At 43.1% G+C, this 20,919-nt stretch overlaps 1 protein-coding gene across 1 annotated transcript in view; it reads left to right on the forward strand.

The window, feature by feature from the left end:
- Positions 1-959: 959 nt before the first annotated feature.
- snd1 (staphylococcal nuclease and tudor domain containing 1) overlaps positions 960-20,919 on the forward strand; it is a 351,126-nt gene continuing 331,166 nt past the window's right edge. Inside the window, exons 1-9 of the mRNA XM_071332224.1 lie at positions 960-1,237; positions 6,615-6,764; positions 9,005-9,125; positions 9,437-9,518; positions 12,781-12,941; positions 13,866-13,957; positions 15,149-15,307; positions 15,633-15,739; positions 18,054-18,144. Coding sequence (XP_071188325.1) covers positions 1,019-1,237; positions 6,615-6,764; positions 9,005-9,125; positions 9,437-9,518; positions 12,781-12,941; positions 13,866-13,957; positions 15,149-15,307; positions 15,633-15,739; positions 18,054-18,144 — 1,182 coding nt within the window. The 5' untranslated portion in view covers positions 960-1,018. The remainder of the gene's footprint in view (positions 1,238-6,614; positions 6,765-9,004; positions 9,126-9,436; positions 9,519-12,780; positions 12,942-13,865; positions 13,958-15,148; positions 15,308-15,632; positions 15,740-18,053; positions 18,145-20,919) is intronic.

A 20,919-nucleotide genomic window follows, 5' to 3' on the forward strand; every position in this document is an offset into this window, starting at 1 on the left:
AATTGATTTATTAAATTGATTGATTGGCCAGAGATTCCGCTCACCTGGTGTCCCCAGTATACGACAGGGGTGTCAAACTCCTGTTGCCCTGGGGGCCGCATTCATTCTTCAACGAGGTCTGGAGGGCCGCACTGAACATTTTCTATATTTCCTTGCGTCAAAATGTGCAAAAAATAGTCTTCTATCCATCGTTTTGGGAATTTTCGATGCGCCCTGACTGTTTAGTGATTATTAGCGAGCTGGACAGTCAAGAAACTGTATGAATGTAGATCCATTGACTGTGCAGTGATTATTAGTGAGCTGGACACATAGCCGAAGGAAAGTAGGGGGTCTGAGGGGGTTGCAGCATCCTCTGAAAATTTGGATAAAAAAAGAATATGACAAAAAAAGCTAGTGTACTGGGCCTTTACTAGTCCTGTATCAGGTGACTGATATAGCTAGCTGTAGTGCAGCCCCCCCCCCCCACAAAAAAAATCAGCAGCTATGGCTGGTTTTAGTCATTTTAAAGTATATTCAGTTCGCCATCCCCAATTAAAAAAAATATATATATATATGTAAAAGAAATACACGATCCAAAAAAATACAAAATTGCTTTGCGGGCAAATATGTATGTTTGACACTCCTGGTCTACGATTACAGGGGATGGGAAGTATGACAAGACAGATTTAGGTACTGGTATTTTCCCCCATTGAAATAGCCTACAATGGAACAAAGATGCATAGCCTCTCTCTGTAGATAAACAAATTCAGATTAGTTGAGCAGCTTTGGTTTATACAAGGTCACATTTGATTTGCATTGGGTGAATAGACCACATAACATTGTACTATTTTTGCATGTCAAGAGCTCGGGGCATCCACGATAATGTTATGAACAGTACCAGGGTAATACTATGCTGACGTGTATAACCTCCACGTGCACCGGAAGATCTTATTTCACTCTGATTACGCGTCCAAGGAATAGCCCCATCTGCCCCATTCATTTCTAATCCTGTACCCGGAAAAGTAACTCTTTGACGTGTATGCATGGTACCGTGTGTTTCCGGTATAGCGTGTGTTCACAGTTATCCAGCCTTTTCCTCTTGGGTTTCAATAGAACAGTCACTTTGGACTCCCGGCTCCTTACCTATTTCCCCCTAAACGGCGTATCTAACTTTGTGGACATGGCATCATCAGTTTCGGCACAGGCTCAGGCGAATCCTGCTCCGGCTGCGGCGCTCCAGAGAGGAATAGTCAAGATGGTAGGAACATATGGATGAAGAGTGTGGGACTAGGGATGATGCTAACAGCTTGTTAGCTTTCGATTAACGAGCTATAGCTACGATAGCCAACTTGTGGGGGATTCAATTTCTCATTGTCGTGGGATTTTACTTGTTAGAAAAGTACTATTCAATGTCGTGTTCAATGACAATGTTGGCTAGCTAACACCGTTAGCTAACTAGCACCACAAATTGACTCAATTCTGCAACAGTTTAGGGTTAGCAACGTACATTGAGGAGTTAACAGGGTTTGTGTAAAAGGTGCTAACTAACGGTACTGTAGTAAACATTGCATTGCGCAATGAAACTATTTTTGAGACAAATAAGCAAGAGGGAGTTGGTTGTCCTACAGAAGTGCTTGAATGAGGTGTTTGGGAAAATACCTTGACGTTAGTTCAAACACTCGCAAAAGAGGTTTCTATCTGGAGCCAGTTTAAGTTGCAACAAGACAACTTTTTTGCACATTAATTGTTGACAGATGTTAAATCATGACCCCCGTCCTAGCAAAATTGCTTGGTTGACCTCGGCTATGGGGTTCATGTAGCTAGGTAACTTAATGTAGCCAGATAAACCAGCACTAGGCTAGCTAGCTAGGAGTGTTCAAAGTTCGTGTCCTGATGAGCGCGTGCAGCTGTATCGTGGCTAAACAACTCTGATTTATGGTTCTGGAATGGAAGCTAGCTAGCTAGCAAGTATTATTTTGATTCCAATCTCCTGACACAACATCCAAATGGTTAGCTAGCTAACTTAACTAGTGTACTATCATAGCTAGCTAGCTTTCACGTTAGAGTATGTCCGTCAACTCGAACAATTGACACTACTATCAAAATAATATATTTTAGTTTGAGACGAATTAGATAAGTTACCTATTTCCCAAAAGTGTGGCAAAAATGTCAAACGAACGGGTGACATTTTGCCTTCGGTGTAGTTTGGCCAGCAAGTCCTGCTGCTCAGAAGAGACCACGAGAAACTGACACGTATTCCTCGCCCCCCTTAAACTCCCTCGGTAGTGGAAGCAAGCAGCAGTTGTAGTAGTATCTATAGCTACAGTGGCCCAAAGTAACCCCAGATGATTTAGCATGCACAGTCTCATTCTACATCTAAGCGATTTCTAGAGGCCAGTACTCGGCTTGCTAAATCATTTGGGGTTACTTTGCATTTAATCACATTTCCGATTTTTGGCAATTACTCATTTTACTTCCTCTCTCGGTGGGACAGTCTATACCGTTTCCAGCTTGTATTCTAGGTGATACATGTTCTGTGTCTGTCATTTCCTGAAAAGCGTTTTCAGTGATCAGATTCAGACCACAGTTTATCTAATCTAGTGTGATATGTATAGGGTAGCTACAGCAGATATGGCTACAAGCTATCATACAACACTCATACAATTCAGAGCTGTAGGATTCTTCTCCCACCCACTGTAGTTACTGACTGAAAGGCCTGTTTTTGAGTATACAGTAATTATAGACTGCCTGCCACAGCCTACATGTCCCCCATAGACGTATGTTTCCTCTGGAGAGGGTAAACAAGCGAGTGGTCACCTTGGGAATAAGGGAAGTGTGTGGTATGAGACAGTAGTTACATTAAGGGATAGATTGACATTTACAGAATGGTTGGTTACCTGGAGGGAAATGGGGGAGTGTCATGCTTTTTCAATTTCAGTCAAGTGAAGGGTTTAGTAATACTTTTTATTTTATTTATTTTTTACAACAATCTAGTCTAGGGGAGGGTCATGTAATTGATGAAATATCAATTGTTCTCGGTGTTGTAGTATTAATTGCTTATTAGGCTATATATTGATGTGTGCCCTATGTCGCAACTCATCTCTGATTTTCTCCAAAATGCACCATCTTGTGTGCAGACTAGCCTATAGATTATGTTCTGCTCAGTTTGAGTGTGAAGATGAGGACCGGAGGTCAACTTTGATAGCTTGCTACTACTATAATTGATTTTGTTAAAAACAATCTGTTTCTTGCCCATTATGTATTTGTCAGTTATTGACCTCACAATAAGACAGATTCAAGTAACTTTCGTTGTGGTGCTAAAACTTGAAGTTGCAGCCGCGGAAATGGACAGCTCATGGTGCTGAAAGTGGGCAAATTCGAGTAGGCATAATTCATTTCAATCGTCTTCATTTTAATTAGACTTTACTAACAACGAGGGCTTTTGTATTGTAGCCTATTTCTTCCTATTTAAGAAATAAGAGGTAGTCGTACCTGTTTGACAGATGAAATTAGGCAATTGCTCCACCCACCATGCACTCTAAATAACCTACCTCCGTGTCAGTGAAGGGCTGTTAAGTTAAAACCTAGAATAGAAGGGGGTATGAGAGGGTATGCCATAGGTCTACCCTTTATTAAAGACAATGGGGAAAAAATACAGGCCTACCCCTTGTTAGCTTAATTTAGAAGAAAATAAAACTGATCCGATGATATAAAGTGATGTGTAACAGCGCTTTGATCCACAATGCTTTATGCTAGAAATGAGCTGTAAAACACCCGCGAAAGACGTGATGGTGATGCATATGGGTGTATCATTGTTTTGTTGCTTTGACATTTCGAGACTGAGCTACAACCTATAGCCCAGAAGAATAAAAAATTGACTTTGTTTGGGAAGTAATCAAATTCTGTCACTATCAATTGATTAAGCTAATCACTTTCTGTACAATATAAGTTGTTTAAACCTGGACAGCTTTCAGGGAAACACTTGTGACCTTCTCTCACTGGGTTAAGCCATGGAAGAGAAGTAGCCAGCAGTTAAAGCTTACATTTTCTGTGTTGGTAGTCCTACTCTGTCTGGGGTGGAAAGGTAGGTCTAACTTTTGAAAGTAGCATGCTCAGATTCCTAATGACTTCTCAGATTAAATTATTTGCAAACAGCGACAGTTTAGTTGCAAACAAGACACATGGATTTGGCATTGGAGAAATATGATCAAATTGATTAAAATCAACACATCGACTTATCACTCTGTCTGTCCTTCGTCTGTCATTTTGGTAATTTGTGTCGTATTCAAAAAATATTCAGCAAATATGTAGAATTCCATTAAATGTTTATAAGGCATTTTTTTTCTCAGACCTGCAAATACGATGATAGTCATGCAATGCTTTTACTAGTAAGGAGATCTTTCTACCTTGGCTCTTGTCTACAGTGGTCTGCGAACCCACAACCTTCTGGCCTGCGCTATCAAAATTCCTGCGTTGCCATGTAATGCTTACAGGACAAAGAACAGTTTCTAAAACTGCATATCTAAGGCTCTGGTCTGTCCAAGAAATTGGGGTAAATGACAGACACGTTCTCTGCTTTCCACTTTGTTTTAATTATTATTTTGGGTATAAGGGAGGGTCACTTGTTTTTTTCGAAGTGTTCTAGGAGGGTTTATGTCAAATATGGGGCTCCCGAGTGGCGCAGTGGTCTAAGGCACTGCATCTTATTGGAAGAGGTGTCACAACACTCCCTGGTTCAAATCCAGGCTGTATCACATCCGGCCGTGATCGGGAGCCACATAGGGCGGCGCACAATTGGCCCAGCGTCATCCGGGTTTGGCCGGGGTAGGCCGTCATTGTAAATAAGAATTTATTCTTAACTGACTTGCCTAGTTAAATAAAGGTTTAATTTAAAATAACTCCCTAAAGAGTTATTTTTAGAGGAGATTATTTGTTGTGCAGCATCTGGCTGGGTCAGATGGAAGAGCATAGAGAATAGTAGTCTGGGTGTTGAGGGCTCTTCCCTGAAAACTTGGCTCTTTGTCACATATGGCTTACAGACTCAGTCCCACTAGTCTTGGTGTAACCTTTGTCTCCCGTTCTTCACTCCTTTCCTTCAAGACCACAAACCTGAGCAGAACAGAGATATTGGACTATTTCCACTTAGCCAACCCTTTCAAATGTGTGTCTGGGAGGAAAGGAGACGAGGAGGCAAGCCAAAGCCACTGTGTAGATCGGAACACAGCTCTTGAGCAAACAGTAGGGGTGTATTCATTCAGAGGAGGCTGGTAGGACGAGCTATAGGAGAACGGGCTCATTGTAATGTCTGGAATGGAATCAATGGCACCTTGTTTCCATGTGTTTGGTACCATTCCATTGAATCCATTCCAGCCATTGCAATGAACCTGTTCTCCTGTAGTTCCTCCCAGCAGCCTCCTCTGCGTTCATTATTTGGATTCTGTTGCAAAACGTTTATCTACCGCTGGTGATGAATCACTACTGGTGCTTAGGCCCCTTTCCGTTCCTCCTGTTCTGTCTAGTGGTGTTCTGAGGAAGGAGTCACTCTTCAGTGGGGAAAATCTTTCTAGATCCCAATACTTCATCGTCTGGGGTGTATTAATTCCGCCGATTTGTGTTTCTTAAACGGAAGCAAGCGAAACGGGAGGGACCTACCTGAATTGGGCTGATATAAACTCTTGCTTTGCTCTGTTTGCATCCGTTTGGTTCTAAAACGGTTTCTGTAATGAATACACCTCTGACGCTGGTCTGACAGTACTTCTCACTACAGGAAAAGGCACTTTGTTTTTGATTGGGTCAAACCCTGTCTGAACTGAACACTCAACACCAACCTACCACTAGACCTATTCACTGTCACGGCTGTTAGGCCTATACTAAGCCTGGCTCTACTACTATTATTACTACTACCATTATTACTACTACCATTATTACCACTACCATTATTACCACTCACCACTATCACTGCCGTTATTGCCACCCGCCGCTGCCGTTATTGCCACCCGCCGCTGCCGTTATTGCCACCCGCCGCTGCCGTTATTGCCACCCGCCGCTGCCGTTATTGCCACCCACCGCTGCCATTATTACCACTCACCTCTGCCGTTATTACTGCAGTTACCACTTACTTTACCACTACTACTGCTATTATTACTATTACCACTATTACTTTACTACTACTATTATTACTATTACCACTATTACTTTACCACTACTACTACTATTATTACTATTACCACTATTACTTTACCACTACTACTACTATTATTACTATTACCACTATTACTTTACTACTACTATTATTACTATTACCACTATTACTTTACCACTACACTGCTGCTATTATTACTATTACCACTATTACTTTACCACTACTACTACTATTATTACTATTACCACTATTACTTTACCACAAATACTACTACTGCTACTATTACTATTACCACTATTACTTTACCACTACTACTATTGCTATTGCTACTGCTTATTGCCACTACTATTACTGCTACTGCTATTACTACTACTATTTCAATTACAATTATTAAGTCTCCGATTAGCTTATACCACTGCTACAATGCAAATAACCCTGGTCTGTCCCCTAATAGCCTAATGCTAATATTTACTGTGATGTTCCTCTCTTCCAGGTCTTGTCAGGATGTGCAATAATCGTGCGGGGCCAGCCACGGGGAGGTCCGCCCCCGGAGCGTCAGATCAACCTGAGCAACATCCGTACCGGAGTGCTAGCTCGCCGCGCCCCCCAGAGCCAGCCCGACCAAAAGGACACCCCTGACGAGGTGAGTTGAAGCACTTCAACCAATCACTGACAGTGGGCTGGTCCATTCATGAAGAAGAGTGGGGGTGTAGACGTATTGAGATTCATAAGGGAAAAATGAATTTCAGGTGGCTGCATGGAGACGATGCTTTCACTTTCGGGAGCAGCATAATTAGGGTGGAGTGTTGTCTAAGAAATAGTGTTGGGTGTTCTTCGATCAGGTTCCACCTGCAGTGACAGTTATGTCATCTCTGATATATGATACTTGTTGTCTAGTAAAGCTTATACAGTGCATTCAGAAAGTATTCAGACCCCTTCCCCTTTTCCACATTTTGTTACGTTATGTTCTAAAATGGATTAAATAAAGAAGTCCTCATCAATCTACACACAATACCCCATAATGACAAATAAAAAAACGTTTTTTAGAAATGTTTGCAAATGCATCAAACTGAAATGCCTTATTACGTAAGTGTTCAGACCCTTTGCTCTGAGACTCGAAATTGAACTCCTGTGCATCCTGTTTAAATTGATCATCCTTGATGTTTCTACAACTTGGTTGGAGTCCGCCTGTGGTAAATTCAATTAATTGGACATGATTTGGAAAGGCACACACACCTGTCTATATAAGGTCCCACAGTTGACAGTGCATGTAAGAGCAAAAACCAATCAATGAAGTCGAAGGAATTGTCCGTAGAGCTCCGAGACTAAATTGTGTTGAGGCATAGATCTGGGGAAGGGTTCCAAAAAATTTCTGAAACATTGAAGGGGACCAAGAACATAGTGGACTCCATTATTCTTAAGTGGAAGAAGTTTGGAACCACCAAGATTCTTACTAGAGCTGTCTGCCCGGCCAAATGAGCAATCGGGGGAGAAGGACCTTGGTCAGAGAGTTGACCAAGAACCTAATGGTCACTCTGACAGAGCTCCAGCGTTCCTCTGTGGAGATGGGAGAACCTTCCAGAAGGACAACCATCTCTGCAGCACTCCACCAATCAGACATTTTATGTTAGTGGCTAGATGGAAGCCACTCCTCAGTAAAAGGCACATGACATCCTGCTTGGAGTTTGCCACAAGGCACCTAAAAGATCTCTCAGACCATGAGAAACAAGATTCTCTGGTTTGAAACCAAGATTGAACTCTTTGGCCTGAATGCCAAGCGTCACATCTGGAGGCAACCTGGCACCATCTTTACGGTGAAGCATGGGGGTGGTGGTTGTGGCAGCATCATGCTGTGAGGATGTTTTTCAGCAGCAGGGACTGGGAGACTAGTAAGGATCAAGGGAAAGATGAACGAAGCAAAGTACAGAGATATCCTTGATGAAAACATGCTCCAGAGTGCTCAGGACCTCAGACTGGGGCAATGGTTCACCTTCCATCAAGTCAACAACCCTAAGCACACAGCCAAGATGACGCAGGAGTTTCTGAATGTCCTTGATTGGCCCAGCCAGAGGCCGGACTTGAACCCGATCGGACATCTCTGGAGAGACCTGAAAATAGCTGTGAAGCGACCCTCCCCATCCAACCTGACAGAGCTTGAAAGGATCTGCAGAGAAGAATGGGAGAAACTCCCCAAATACATTTGTGCCAAGCTTGTAGCATCATACCCAAGTAGACTCGAGGCTGTAATCGCTACCAAAGGTGCTTCAACAAAGTCCCGAGTAAAGGGTCTGAATACTTATGTAAATGTCATAATTCAGTTTATTTTGAATAAATAAATAATGTTTTTGCTTTTTCATTACGGGGTATTGTGTGTAGATTGAGGGGGGAAAAAAACTATATATTTTAGAATAAGGCTGTAACATAACAATGTGGAAAAAGTCAAGGGGTCTGAATGCTTTCCGAATGCACTCTCTGTCCCATCTGCCTTCCTTTTTATAAGGGAAAATAAGAAATGGTCATAGAGAATGATAGAGGCTGCTGGTGGCCGAAAGGCCGTATTAGCATGGGCAGCGACATTTGAGGCCTTCCACCATTTTAATGTAGTCAACTGGGTGGTACATCCAACTTCATTGGCTGATCCCTCCTGGTGACTCTGTTGGAGTCATGGCCAACTGGGTCATCAGGAGGGATCAGCCAATTGTGAAAAAGTGAAATTGACTACTTCAAATTGGATTGCGCTGCCCTTGCGGTCACAAATGCAAAGATGATTCCTATCTCTAGGGTCAGGGTCTGTAGATGAATTGTGGGTGATTGATTATTTGGTGCCACTAGTGGTATAACATTACCCGTTGATCATGGCTATCTGTCTTCTTTCCCTTGCAGCCCTACGCCTTCCAGGCCAGAGAGTTCTTGCGCAAGATGCTGATTGGGAAGGAGGTATGCTTCACAGTGGAGGTCAAGACTGCTCTGGGCAGAGAATACGGCATGGTGTACCTGGGCAGAGGTGAGAAGACCACCAGACACTTTCACAAGCCTAGCCACAATTAGAGGCCAGAGTTACTTCTAGTCGGGGAAAAACATCCCTACATCAGTGGTGCACTATTTGTCTATATCCCACAGGGATATTTTTCCATTCAGGGATAGGATTTCAATTCCCTCCTTGAGTTGACTGCATTTGTGTTGATCGAGTGAATGGACTCTTTTTCATGCGTGAACCCTCCACTGTGCCTTATACATCATACAACCCACTTTGCCCTTTACTAAAACTCTGTCTCTATTTCTTTTGAGTGTTAAATCCTCTGTCTCTCTCTCTAGACACCACCGGTGAGAACATTGCTGAATCTCTGGTGAACGAGGGCCTCGCCACTGTCCGCAGGGAAGGAATCCGGGGCAACAAGTAAGACTCAGCAGTGCTGTGATATCACAAGCAACAGGGTGCATCAGTCTTTTAACAGGGTATTGATTGATTTACCAAGGATTTAATCAGCCCCATGGAGATTTGAAATGGTGGTAACCAGGGAAACACAAAGCAGTCAATTTGTCACAGTAGAATTTGTCGTCGTTACATGCGTAAGATGATGGACTAAACATCAGTCATCTGTCTGTGACATCTCTGATTATTTTCCTATTGTGACATCAACACGCTGTCCACTTGCCGTGATGCCACAGAAGTGTAAAGTGTGATGTCACAATACAACACTTGCACTATGACAGAGATTAGAAAATAGTGTGACTATCACTGCGCTAGCTTGATGTAACAATGGGCTGCATGTATTATTGATAAAACAATGCCACTGCACATAGAACCCCCCCCCCACTTGAGGGTTTCAGTTAAGGTGTGAGTCCAGGTGGTGGCAGTGTTGCACTGCAGTAACATTGAGGTTTTCCCACTGATCGGCAGTTTCATAAGCCTCTGTCATACATAGCATAAAGCTCACCGGTCTAATAACTGTCCCAAAACACCCTTTCACCTCTGAGTGATTGATCGCCCCCTAGTGGGCTTGACTGGGCACTACAGGAGTTCAGTGCTGTGAAACCCTGTTATCACTGTGGGTACCAGATGAATTAATAAATGGTCTGCCTGCATATTTCGAACCTAATGACTCGTTTCAAGCATTCCACGCAATGGCTTGGAACAGGCTTTAATGTAAACGCCTCTACGCAGGCTGTCGTTTGGCCCAAATGGGGTATCTATTATGGTGGGAGGGCTGGGAGACGAGCAGACCCTTATTCATTAGCCTGGCGATTACTCTTGACGATCACCCCAATCGGAGGGCGATGATGATTTGAAAAAGAGCGGGCGAGCACATGTTCCAAACCTGGCTGTCCGTGGCGCCCAAACTATGCCAGGAGCCAATTAACAGAAGGCCCGGGCTGCTTGCCAACCATCCTCTCCTCGCTGCTACGGCAAGCTGCTGGGGCACACTCACACACAATTACACTACACAGATCTCCTCTTCAAACACTTTCTGTTTCTTCCAAGGGAACCCAACCATGGGGCCACCACCACTGACTGAGGATTTTGGCAGGCTCCTCCTGGCCAATGAGAAAGTAGGTTGTCTCTCTGACTGTGGCTGTTTTGTTAAATTACTGAAAGAGGGAAGGGAGGCGTTGTGGTTTATGTAACCACACCGACCGGCGGTGAGGGAATCCAAATTAGCATTGGTACCACTGCTTCACAACTATTGATCCTTTAAACTGCGATCCCCAGTTGCGTGCCCCTTCTGAACCACGTTCTTCAATGTCCAGTGGTTCTGTTTCTGTCTGCTGTATTTGGCAGATTTTCGGTGCTAGATACACTTGTAGAAATGTCATAGGTAACAAGCCTAGGCCTACAAATCGACAACTAGGCTATAGCCTGAAAGTTAAAAGAAGTGCTGCCTGTCTGTGGGTCGATGTTACAAAAATGGTTGAAAAAAAGACGTGTCTCTGTTTTGGGGTTTAGAAGTAAGTTTCCAGCTACAGTGCTGTGACCTAAATATAAATATATTTAGTGAAGGAATGATTTTACATTATCTCCTCACACAGTACCAGGTAGGCTTCCTCCTGTGTCTTCATTGATCTCTGATCGTCAGCCTAGTCGCATACTCGCAGTATCTCGCTGTGTCCGTTCAGTATCTGGGCTTGCCTCAAGCTTACATCCCAAATGGCACCCTATTCCCTACATAGTGCACTACTTTTATCCAGAGCCCTATGGGCCCTGGTCAAAATAAGTGCCCTACACTATATGGAATTGGCACAGCCTCAATCTGTGGTTTGTGCTGTTAGTCCTAAGTAGCTTAAGTGCAATTGACTTTCTGTAGGCTTTTTAGTCTGGCCCAGAAAGTTCATGTTCTCTATTCTTGCTTCGGTAGGCAAGAAACCGTTTTATTTCAGTTGGGATTTGTGTCTAGAACAGTCGAGGAAGGAATGGGGGGGAAGACGTACTCGTGTTGTTGGGCGCCAGTCCAATGCTCCAATTAGGAGCTGTTTCAGAACACTCAGACGCTCTCTCTTCTTTGTGTGTGTGTGTGATGTGTTTTAATTGAGTACCACTTTGTGCCGCTTTCTTTCTAAACCTAGCACCCACTCTCCCTTTCAGACAGCATCAATGTAAAAAGGCTCAATTTACACAGTGCACATTTCAACAAAGAACCCAGTCCCACTATCTCACTCTCCATTTCTCATATCAGTCATGGGCAAGCCTCACTTCTCCACTCCACAAAAAACTTGTTAAAAGTCTTCACACGACGACGGAAAACAATTAAGAAAAGGGGAAAAAAGGCGGAAAACGCTGATGGTCTTTCAAGATAACGGTCGCTATTTTTGTTTTGAACCAGCGTGGAATTAATTGAGACATATCACCCGCCTTGCCTGCTTGAGGGAGTTGTTGAGTGCCATGTTGTCTTCAAAGAGCCCTCTGATCTTTGTTAGAGGCCCAGTCTGACAATCTGGTTATCAACAGGCTGAACCTGAAAGCTCATGCAGATGGAAGTGAAACTGGGGAGTTGTGTACTTGGCCATATCTACCAGGTGTCTGAAACTCATGTTGGTGTTTAGGCAAATGGAGGAAGTTGTGGTGCCTAAATTTTCCCCCTGAATCTCCCTTATGTTTTTGGTTGATCAACCATTGCGTGTTCCCCAAGTATTCCGTGGCCACTGGCCCTCGTGTCACAGCTAAATGCTCATTCTGAGGCTCTAGAAACACTGCATTAATTGAATTGGTGTTTCTCATGAAAGCATAACCATACATTTGGGAACCATTGCTCTTTTTGACCCTAATTTATCTGAAAGGATTTAAAAAGCACAACATAGCAGATCTGCGTTGTATGTCCACCTAGCCAGTCTCATCCGTTTAGCCTGAGGGGCGGTAGTAGAACTGTCAGTACAGCTAGAACTACTAACTAGTGGCCATGCAGTTCCAGGACTAGCACACCCTGAGAGGCTGGCAGTTACCCCCTAAGGCCAAGCTGATGATATAGAGAAGTGGACCAGTAATAGGAGGTTAGAGGTGTCACCTACTGATGCCCTAACAAGGCACTGTGCTGGGACTGGGCGCTGTGTCAGCAAAAATAACAATTTCCATTGTCTCTTAGATCTGTTCCAGCTACTTTACTATAGTTTGAAACCCCAGCCTGTGTGTAGTGTGTACTAACCACTTCTTGTCTTGGTGTGTGTAGTCCAGATCAGGCTAGACTGTGTGACCTGGAGGACCAGGCCAAGGCCTCCAAGAAGGGCATGTGGACGGAGGGCGGCGGCACCAACACCGTACGCGACCTCAAGTACATAATCGAGAACCCCCGCAACTTCGTTGACTCCATGCACCAGAAACCTGTCAATGGTAGGGCTAACACACACTCATACACCTCCTCATTCCTTTTTAGAAGCCCCTGTGTGCACACAACACAGCTGCATAATCCACCATTTTGGCTCGAGTTTACCCCCTCCGATGCCTTCATATCTATATCTGGCATGTAATGGCTCCCTAGATGGCACCTCGTGGGCTCATTATGTGACTTTCACCCCCTCTAATGCGTTTTTCTCTGTTCTGTCCGCGCCACCGCAGCTAACGGCCACTCCCTTTAATTGAGTGGAGAAATGGTGTGGAAAGTTTTTTACCATTCAGCGAGACCGCCCCTGCTGTTTTTAAATGGGCAGTAGCAATCCAGCCGAATCGCTTTAAATGTTCCCTCCATTGAGTTCCGGGGTCCCGGAATCGGAATACTAATTTCTCCAGTCTGGAATATGGCGGATCACCTCATCAGACCCCGTTCATTCAGCCCCCAATCACCCAAAACACGATTTACAGCTCAAATGTAGCTGGCTTTCACACCAAAAGTGTCAGTTTTGGAGGTCAGGGTGACAACAGAAGAAGAGTGACAGAAGACATCATTCTGTAACCCACCAGAGCAGTATGTAATCAACAACATGCACTGTTAACACCCTCCATAGAGTAGAGGAATGAGGTGAAGGTCATCCTGTAGATGGATACATTTGACTACTGACTTTTAAGGCATAATACAGTATAGAACTGAATCCATAGAGATTCTATTTAAATTTGTATTCTAATTCTATGAATCTACTGTAGCACCGGCTCTGTGTAGAACTGAGTCTGCTTTACTCTAAAGATGGTAGAACCTATAAAACTGAATGATGAGGTCATAGTAGAATGTTTCCCCTTGTGTAAACAGATGGTTTCATCGTATTAAAAGTTTCAGTTGAATGTATGAATAGTTTATTTCTGACCCTCGTCTCTCCTCCTCAGCCGTCATTGAGCACGTGCGCGACGGTAGCGTGGTCCGTGCCCTGCTCCTGCCCGACTACTACCTGGTCACGGTCATGCTCTCTGGGGTCAAGGTCAGTCTCTTTGACCGTACTATGACCATAGGATATGTGGTTCTGTGTATGGTCAACTTTTATATCCTTTTATAGACTATAGCATATATTCCTTCTGATTTGATTAGCGAATATCCAGTAGTGTAAAATACTTGAAAGTACTACTTAAGTAGTTTTTTTGGGTATCTGTACTTTACTATTTATATTTTTGACAACTTTTACTTCACTACATTCCTAAAGAAAATTATGTACTTTTTACTCCATACATTTTCCCTGACACCCAAAAGTACTCATTACATTTTGAATACTTAGCAGGACAGGAAAATGTTCTAATTCACACATTTATCAAGGTCATCCCTACAGCGTCTAATCTGGCGGACTGACTAAACACTTGCTTTGTTTGTAAAGTATGTCTGAGTGTTGGAGTGTGCCCCTCGCTATCTGTAAATAAAAAGAGAATGGTGCCGAGTGGTTTGCTTTATATAAGCAATTTTGAAATTATTTATAATTTTACTTTTGATACTTAAGTATATTTTTAGAAATTACATTTTACTTTTGATTGTAAAGTATATTTGAAACCAAATACTTTTAGACTTTTACTCATGTAGTATTTTACTTGAGTCATTTTCTATTAAGGTATCTTTACTTTTACTCAAGTATGACAATTGGGTATTTTTTCCACCACTGGGAATATCCCTATATGTTTCTGCAGGGGTTAACTAATCGTACTACGTTTATCACTTCCTGACTCATAAGGTATGTGAGATGGAAGTGATGTTGGGATTTTCCTTTGTTACTTCCCTATTTGTCCATCCATCTTTTTCTATGACTCAGAGTCTTTACCAACGGCCCACTGCAGATAACCAGTCTTTCCCTTCTCACACTTAAGATGTTACAGCTGTTTGAAGCTGTTCTTCTGTCTGCTTGGTGTTTTACTGCCCAATCTCCCAGCTCTGTCTCCCATATCTAGTTTTGTATGTACTAGAAGGTCTATATGTCATGAATGTGTCTCTAGTTTCCCAGATATTTACTCTATTTTCTGTATTCTCCCTCTTGGTCCTGTGTAGCTCAGTTGATCAGAGTAATGCCAGGGTTGTGGGTTCCACCTCCGCTGTGGTCACATACGCAAATAAATGCACTCCCTGTACTAGAAGTTGCTTTGGATAAGGGTCTACTAAATGGCATATTACATTCTATATATCCTCTCTCCAGTGTCCGACGTTCAAGCGCGAGGCGGACGGCACGGAGTCGCCAGAGCCCTTCGCTGCCGAGGCCAAGTTCTTCACGGAGTCGCGTCTGCTCCAGAGGGACGTGCAGATCATCCTGGAGAGCTGCCCCAACCAGGTCATCCTGGGTACCGTCCTCCACCCGGTGAGACTGACTGACCCCTCACCTATAACCCCTGAGCATTGTACTATACGCAACGGCTGGTAGCTCGGACTGTCGCTGTAAGCCAGAGGGCAAGGAAGGATAATTTTGAACGTTGCGGAAGTCTGAGGTTGTTGCACTTAACTGTACTGAAAACCTCACATTGTATGAGGTTCTCTGTGAATGTGTGTGAGAGCAGGCAATGTATCTCTTTCTGTCGAACTTACTGTTATCTTTGTTTCCTCAATAGTAGTCAACTCTATAAATAGTCTATCATATAAAGTATTGTACTCTATTCTATGTTCTGTCCTTGTTGTTTCATCTCCAGAACGGGAACATCACAGAGCTGCTGCTGAAGGAAGGGTTCGCCCGCTGTGTGGACTGGTCCATGGCCGTCTACACCCAGGGGGCAGAGAAACTCCGGGCCGGAGAAAAGTCAGTCAGTCCCTTCCCTTCCCTTCCCTTCCCTTCCCTTCCCTTCCCTTCCCTTCCCTTCCCTTCCCTTCCCTTCCCCAACCAAAACCACTACCACAACATATGTCACAACACGGTCAATCTGTGAATGTGACCACAACCATCATTATCCTCAACCGTTTCATTAACCAATCAATTAGGGCATGTGGCTGTGTGAATACTTTAGAAATGAGTCATTTCTTTCTAACTCGAAGTGAGACTGACAGAACTTTGTCAGTGATCTGACAAAGGTTGGATTGGAGGACACAATGGCATGCTCACCGGAAAAAGGCTTGCATTGTAAAATATATACACACACACACAACCAACTGTTTGGGGTCACTTAGAAATGTTGTGGTTTTTGTCCAATAAAATAACATCAAATTGATCAGAAATACAGTGTAGACATTGTTAATGTTGTAGATGACTTTTGTAGCTTGAAACGGCAGATTTTTTTTATGGAATATCTACATAGGCGCACAGAGGTCCATTATCAAGCAACCATCACTCCTGTGTTCCGGGATGCTGGCCTTCTAGACAGAGTTCCTCTGTCCAGTGTCTGTGTTCTTTTGCCCATCTTAATCTTTTATTTTTATTGGCCAGTCTGAGATATGGCTTTTTCTTTGCAACTCTGCCTAGAAGGCCAGCATTCCGGAGTCACCTCTTCACTGTTGACTTTGGTGTTTAGTCATTTACAACATTAACATTGTATTTCTGATCAATTTGATGTTATTTTAATGGACAAAATGTGCTTTTCTTGCAAAAACAAGTAGTTTCTAAGTGACCCCAAACTTTTGTGTGTGTGTATATTCTTATTTGAGAACTAACAATCACCAAAATTATGGTTAGATAGTCAGGGAAAATTGCAAAAACAATGAATTTAGCATTGTTGATTTTATTATGTTTGAGCAAAAGAACACAGCATTAGCCATGACAAAGTGCAGAGAATTGTAGGAATTTAGCTTTAAAACCAGCCGTTTTTCTCAACTGCCATGCCCCCTGCTACACCCACCACATGAGGCTCTTTTTGATCCAGAAAAAAACTCTGAAATATCACGTAAGTTACGTACGTACAGATCAGTGAGTCCCCCGAGGGAGGCAAGAAATTGAGAAGTAATTGACCAGACATAAATCAGTATTGTAGTTGGTCTGAATCCAGCACAGCTGGAGATGTGGAACTTTCACTCTCAGAATATCAATTGAGCTGTCTTTGCATGTCATTATCGTTAGTCTTTGAGTCATTTTAGCATGGATTTCATATTCTGTATTGAAACACATGAAAATATTTTATATCAGATGATGGGAAGTGCTTATTTTTTTTATGTTGGCCTATTGCCTTTATATTTTTTACTAAGAATCATATAAACGTGTATTTGTATTAATTTATCGGGAATTATATATACTGAACAAAAATATAAAAACATGTAAAGTGTTGGTCCCATGTTTCATGAGCACAAAGCTTTTCTCTAAAATGTTGTGTACAAATGTATTTACATCCCTGTTAGTGAGCCTTTCTCCTTTGCCAAGATAATCCATCCACCTGACAGGTGTGGCATATCAAGAAGCTGATTAAACATCGGGATCATTACACAGGTGCACCTTGTGCTGGGGTCAAAAGGTCACTCTAAAATGTCCAGTTTTGTCACACAACACAATGCCACAGACTTTTCAAGTTTTGAGGGAGAGTTCAATTTCCATGGTGACTGCAGGAATGTCCACCAGAGCTGTTGCCAGAGAATTGAATGCTAATTTCTCTACCATAAGCCACCTCCAACGTCGCTTTGAGAATTTGGCGGTACGTCCAACTGGCCTCGCAACCGCAGACCACGTGTAAACACGCCAGCCCAGGATTTCCACATCTGGCTTCTTCACCTGCTGAGGAGTATTTCTGTCTGTAATAAAGCCCTTTTAGTGAGGTTCTCCAGTGGATGGGCCTATGCCCTCCCAGGCCCACCCATGGCTGCGCCCCTGCCCAGTCGTGAAATCCATAGATTAAGGCCTAATGAATTTTTCAATTGACTGATTTCCTTCATATGAACTACAACTCAGTAAAATCATTGAAATTGTTGCATTTATATTTTGTTCAGTACATGAAAGGATGTTTTGATATTTACTGAGAATTGTATGAAAGGATGTTTTCTCCGCCTTCATTTTTCTTTTGAACAGATCTCCTGCTTTTCACTTCACCATTCACCCAAGGTCGTCACGTCTTCATTGATGATTCCTCTTCTGTTTGTTTCCTCCCTTTTTGTTGACATATCCCCCCTTCTAACTGAGTCATCCTTTTGTTTATTAGATCTGCTAAAGAACGTAAAGTGCGTATCTGGAAGGACTACGTAGCCCCCACAGCCAACATGGACCAGAAGGACAGGCAGTTTGTGGCCAAGGTAAGAAGACCCTGCAGGCCTGCATACTACACGGCTTCAGGAGAGTTAGGACTGGGGTTGCATTCCAATCCAAAAGGTCGTCCCCTTCCCCTCTGCCCTTGTTCACTCTCTTTCATGAATTTGGAACCGAGTGTCGTTAGAGAGAAACGGAGATGCTTTCTTAATGGTACACAGTCTGTGTTCAATCCATGAGACTAACTTTGCTTTGGTTGTTAGGGGATGTTTCCCTGGATACCTCCATGGCTGTGCTTACTGCAGTATTTCCACAACTGTTTATTTCATATTTTTGTCATAGCACTGCACCAAAAGCAGGACCAGTCCTTGAGAGCTCTGACAAAATATGTGCCCCCCCCCAAAAAAAAAAAACTCCCAGCACAGAGGTACAAAGAGGAAGCGCTTTAGCAGTAACCTTGAACACTCCCTCCCTAGCCAAATGACTGCAGAATCGCCTGCCGTTTCTCCAAAGTTCCCAGAACGTTCCAGCGCCGCTCTGAGACACGGGACGGGATATTAGTTCTGGATGTTATTGGTATACGGCAGGAGAAATGATTATTGTCTTAATATCACAGAGGAAACTGCCTTTGAATGAATCCCAGACCTGGCCTTGTCAGAGTCCATTACTTCCTACTAAGTAAGACGGAGACACAAATGGAGCCTCCAGTAATGTAGCTTGGCCTTATTACTGTTATAAGAGGACACATTATAGCCTCTATCATTGTTTTAGTGTTACCTTTAAAGCTACACTCTGTGATTTCCAAAAACAGCAAAATCCTTTAAGAATAAAGGAATTTAAATTACCTTTTGAACAGCTTCCAAAATCCCAGGCATTAGCTTTAAGTACTCCCAATATTCAGAAGTTCGGTCTCTTACCTAGTTTGTCTGTTTATATTCTGAATTGAGCCTGCGGTATGGTCTTCCTTCGGACAATCTATTTTCTTTAGGTGACACACAAAGCAAGTTGATTTAATTCCCTAAAGTAGTAGCTTTTATGATCTGCTTAGATTTTTTTCTGTGGCTGGACTTTTAAGTCCTTGAAATATTCATGGCTAGCCTTTGGTTACGTAAAAGGTGTTGCCGTCGCAGCAATCTGCTTACAGAATGAGTTTGCGAAAGAAATCTACACACACACACAAAAACTAGCTAAGTTAGTGCGTTTTCCCCCTGAGTCAGAAGACTCTAGTGCTGAAAAAAGGATCAAACATTTATGCATTGGCTTCGGCTGCCCTCAGATCTCCCGAGTCCAGGGGAAGGAAGCTGAGATGGGGGAGGGTGGAGAGGGAGAGGAATGGGAGAGAGAGATATGGGGGGGTAGAGGGGAGTGACAGATAGCGTGGTAGATGGACAGAAGTGATAAAGAAAAGGAGGGAGGGGAGGGGGGTGGACTTGAGTATTTCCTTCCCTGTGTGTTGTTTTTGCAGACAGGCAGGTTCAGTTCCCCAGTAGAGGGATGAGCCCTTGTGCCGGTTCCCAGCATGGTTCCGCATCTCTTCCTCCCCTCCTGCTGTTCTCAGAATGGGAGTAGTCGGAATAACACTGAGGCCCACCGCCTCAAGTCAGCAGCACGTTAGCAAATTTGTTTAGGGATTAGTGAATTATTGTGTTGCCTTTTTTGAGGCGATCCCCGTCGGCGACGCTGCGTTTGTTGTAAAAATGTCACTTGACTTTTTCAAACTGCCTTTGTAGACTACCCCCAGATGGTGTGGTGGGATAGATAGCTGTTGGTTTTGTGGACACTTTCATCGTTCAGTTCGGTGGTCAACTGGTACAATGTTTTGTCACATTGTCAGCTCCCGGAACTGTCATTGGCCAGTTGGGCTCGCTTAACATCCTCATTGGATTGTTTGGTTTGGGCACCTTGAATTCTCATTTGCTGACCTCTCTTTGTTCTATTGGTCCCATGACATGGCAGCCTGTCAACTTTCCTGTCATACTCTCCTTCCCAGTCCTTCTCCCCTTGTCCCTCATTATTTTTCTGGGAAGGGATGGATAGAGTTCAGAGAGAGCAGCCCAGAGGGGTATCATACGAAGCAGGTTTGAAGAGTTGGCGAGCTAATTTTGGTCAACTCGGAGTTCAACTCGAGAGAACCAGTAATACAAAAGTAACTCAACTTTTAACCAGGTATGTTTCTATGGCAACAAATCCTTCAGAACTAACCTGCTCCAGGGAAGGTTAACTCGGGGATAAATCCATTTATCCTGAATGAAATGACTGAGCTGCGAGTTAAGGACCAATGAAGTCAGATTCCCTCTCTTGCAAAGATTGAGTCATCATCCCCTTAATTTGAGGAAGACGACTTATAAATATATATATATTTTTTTTCATTTTTAAAATAGTAATCTTAAAATATATCACATTACACATTTAGTAATGACAGAATGCATTTTAAACTTTATGCAATGTAACACTTTTGTATGACTTAATGAAAACAAATATTGATAGGTGTGGTGGTTGTACATTGATAAGCACACCAAGGATGACATTAACGATAAGTCATAAAGACGACTTCTAAAAAGCCTATTTCACACCATAGCCTGCTGAATTGGCAAGAATTCTATTGTATATTTTTTTGGGCACAAATCAAAATGTGCCACTAACTCGCCCATGGATTGTCTCAATGGAGAGTTTGGTGTTTGACTTCCTGTGTGCGATATGCATGTGCAGTTACAAGCCTATTAGAGTTAGTGGCAGGTGGACGAGCAATATCCACCATCGTAGTACGGATGAAGCCTGACCTAGAATGTGAAGCTAACTGAAGCTGGTTATCTTTAGAAAAC

Source organism: Salvelinus alpinus, chromosome 11 (genome assembly GCF_045679555.1).
Source record: "Salvelinus alpinus chromosome 11, SLU_Salpinus.1, whole genome shotgun sequence".
Lineage (NCBI taxonomy): Eukaryota > Metazoa > Chordata > Actinopteri > Salmoniformes > Salmonidae > Salvelinus > Salvelinus alpinus.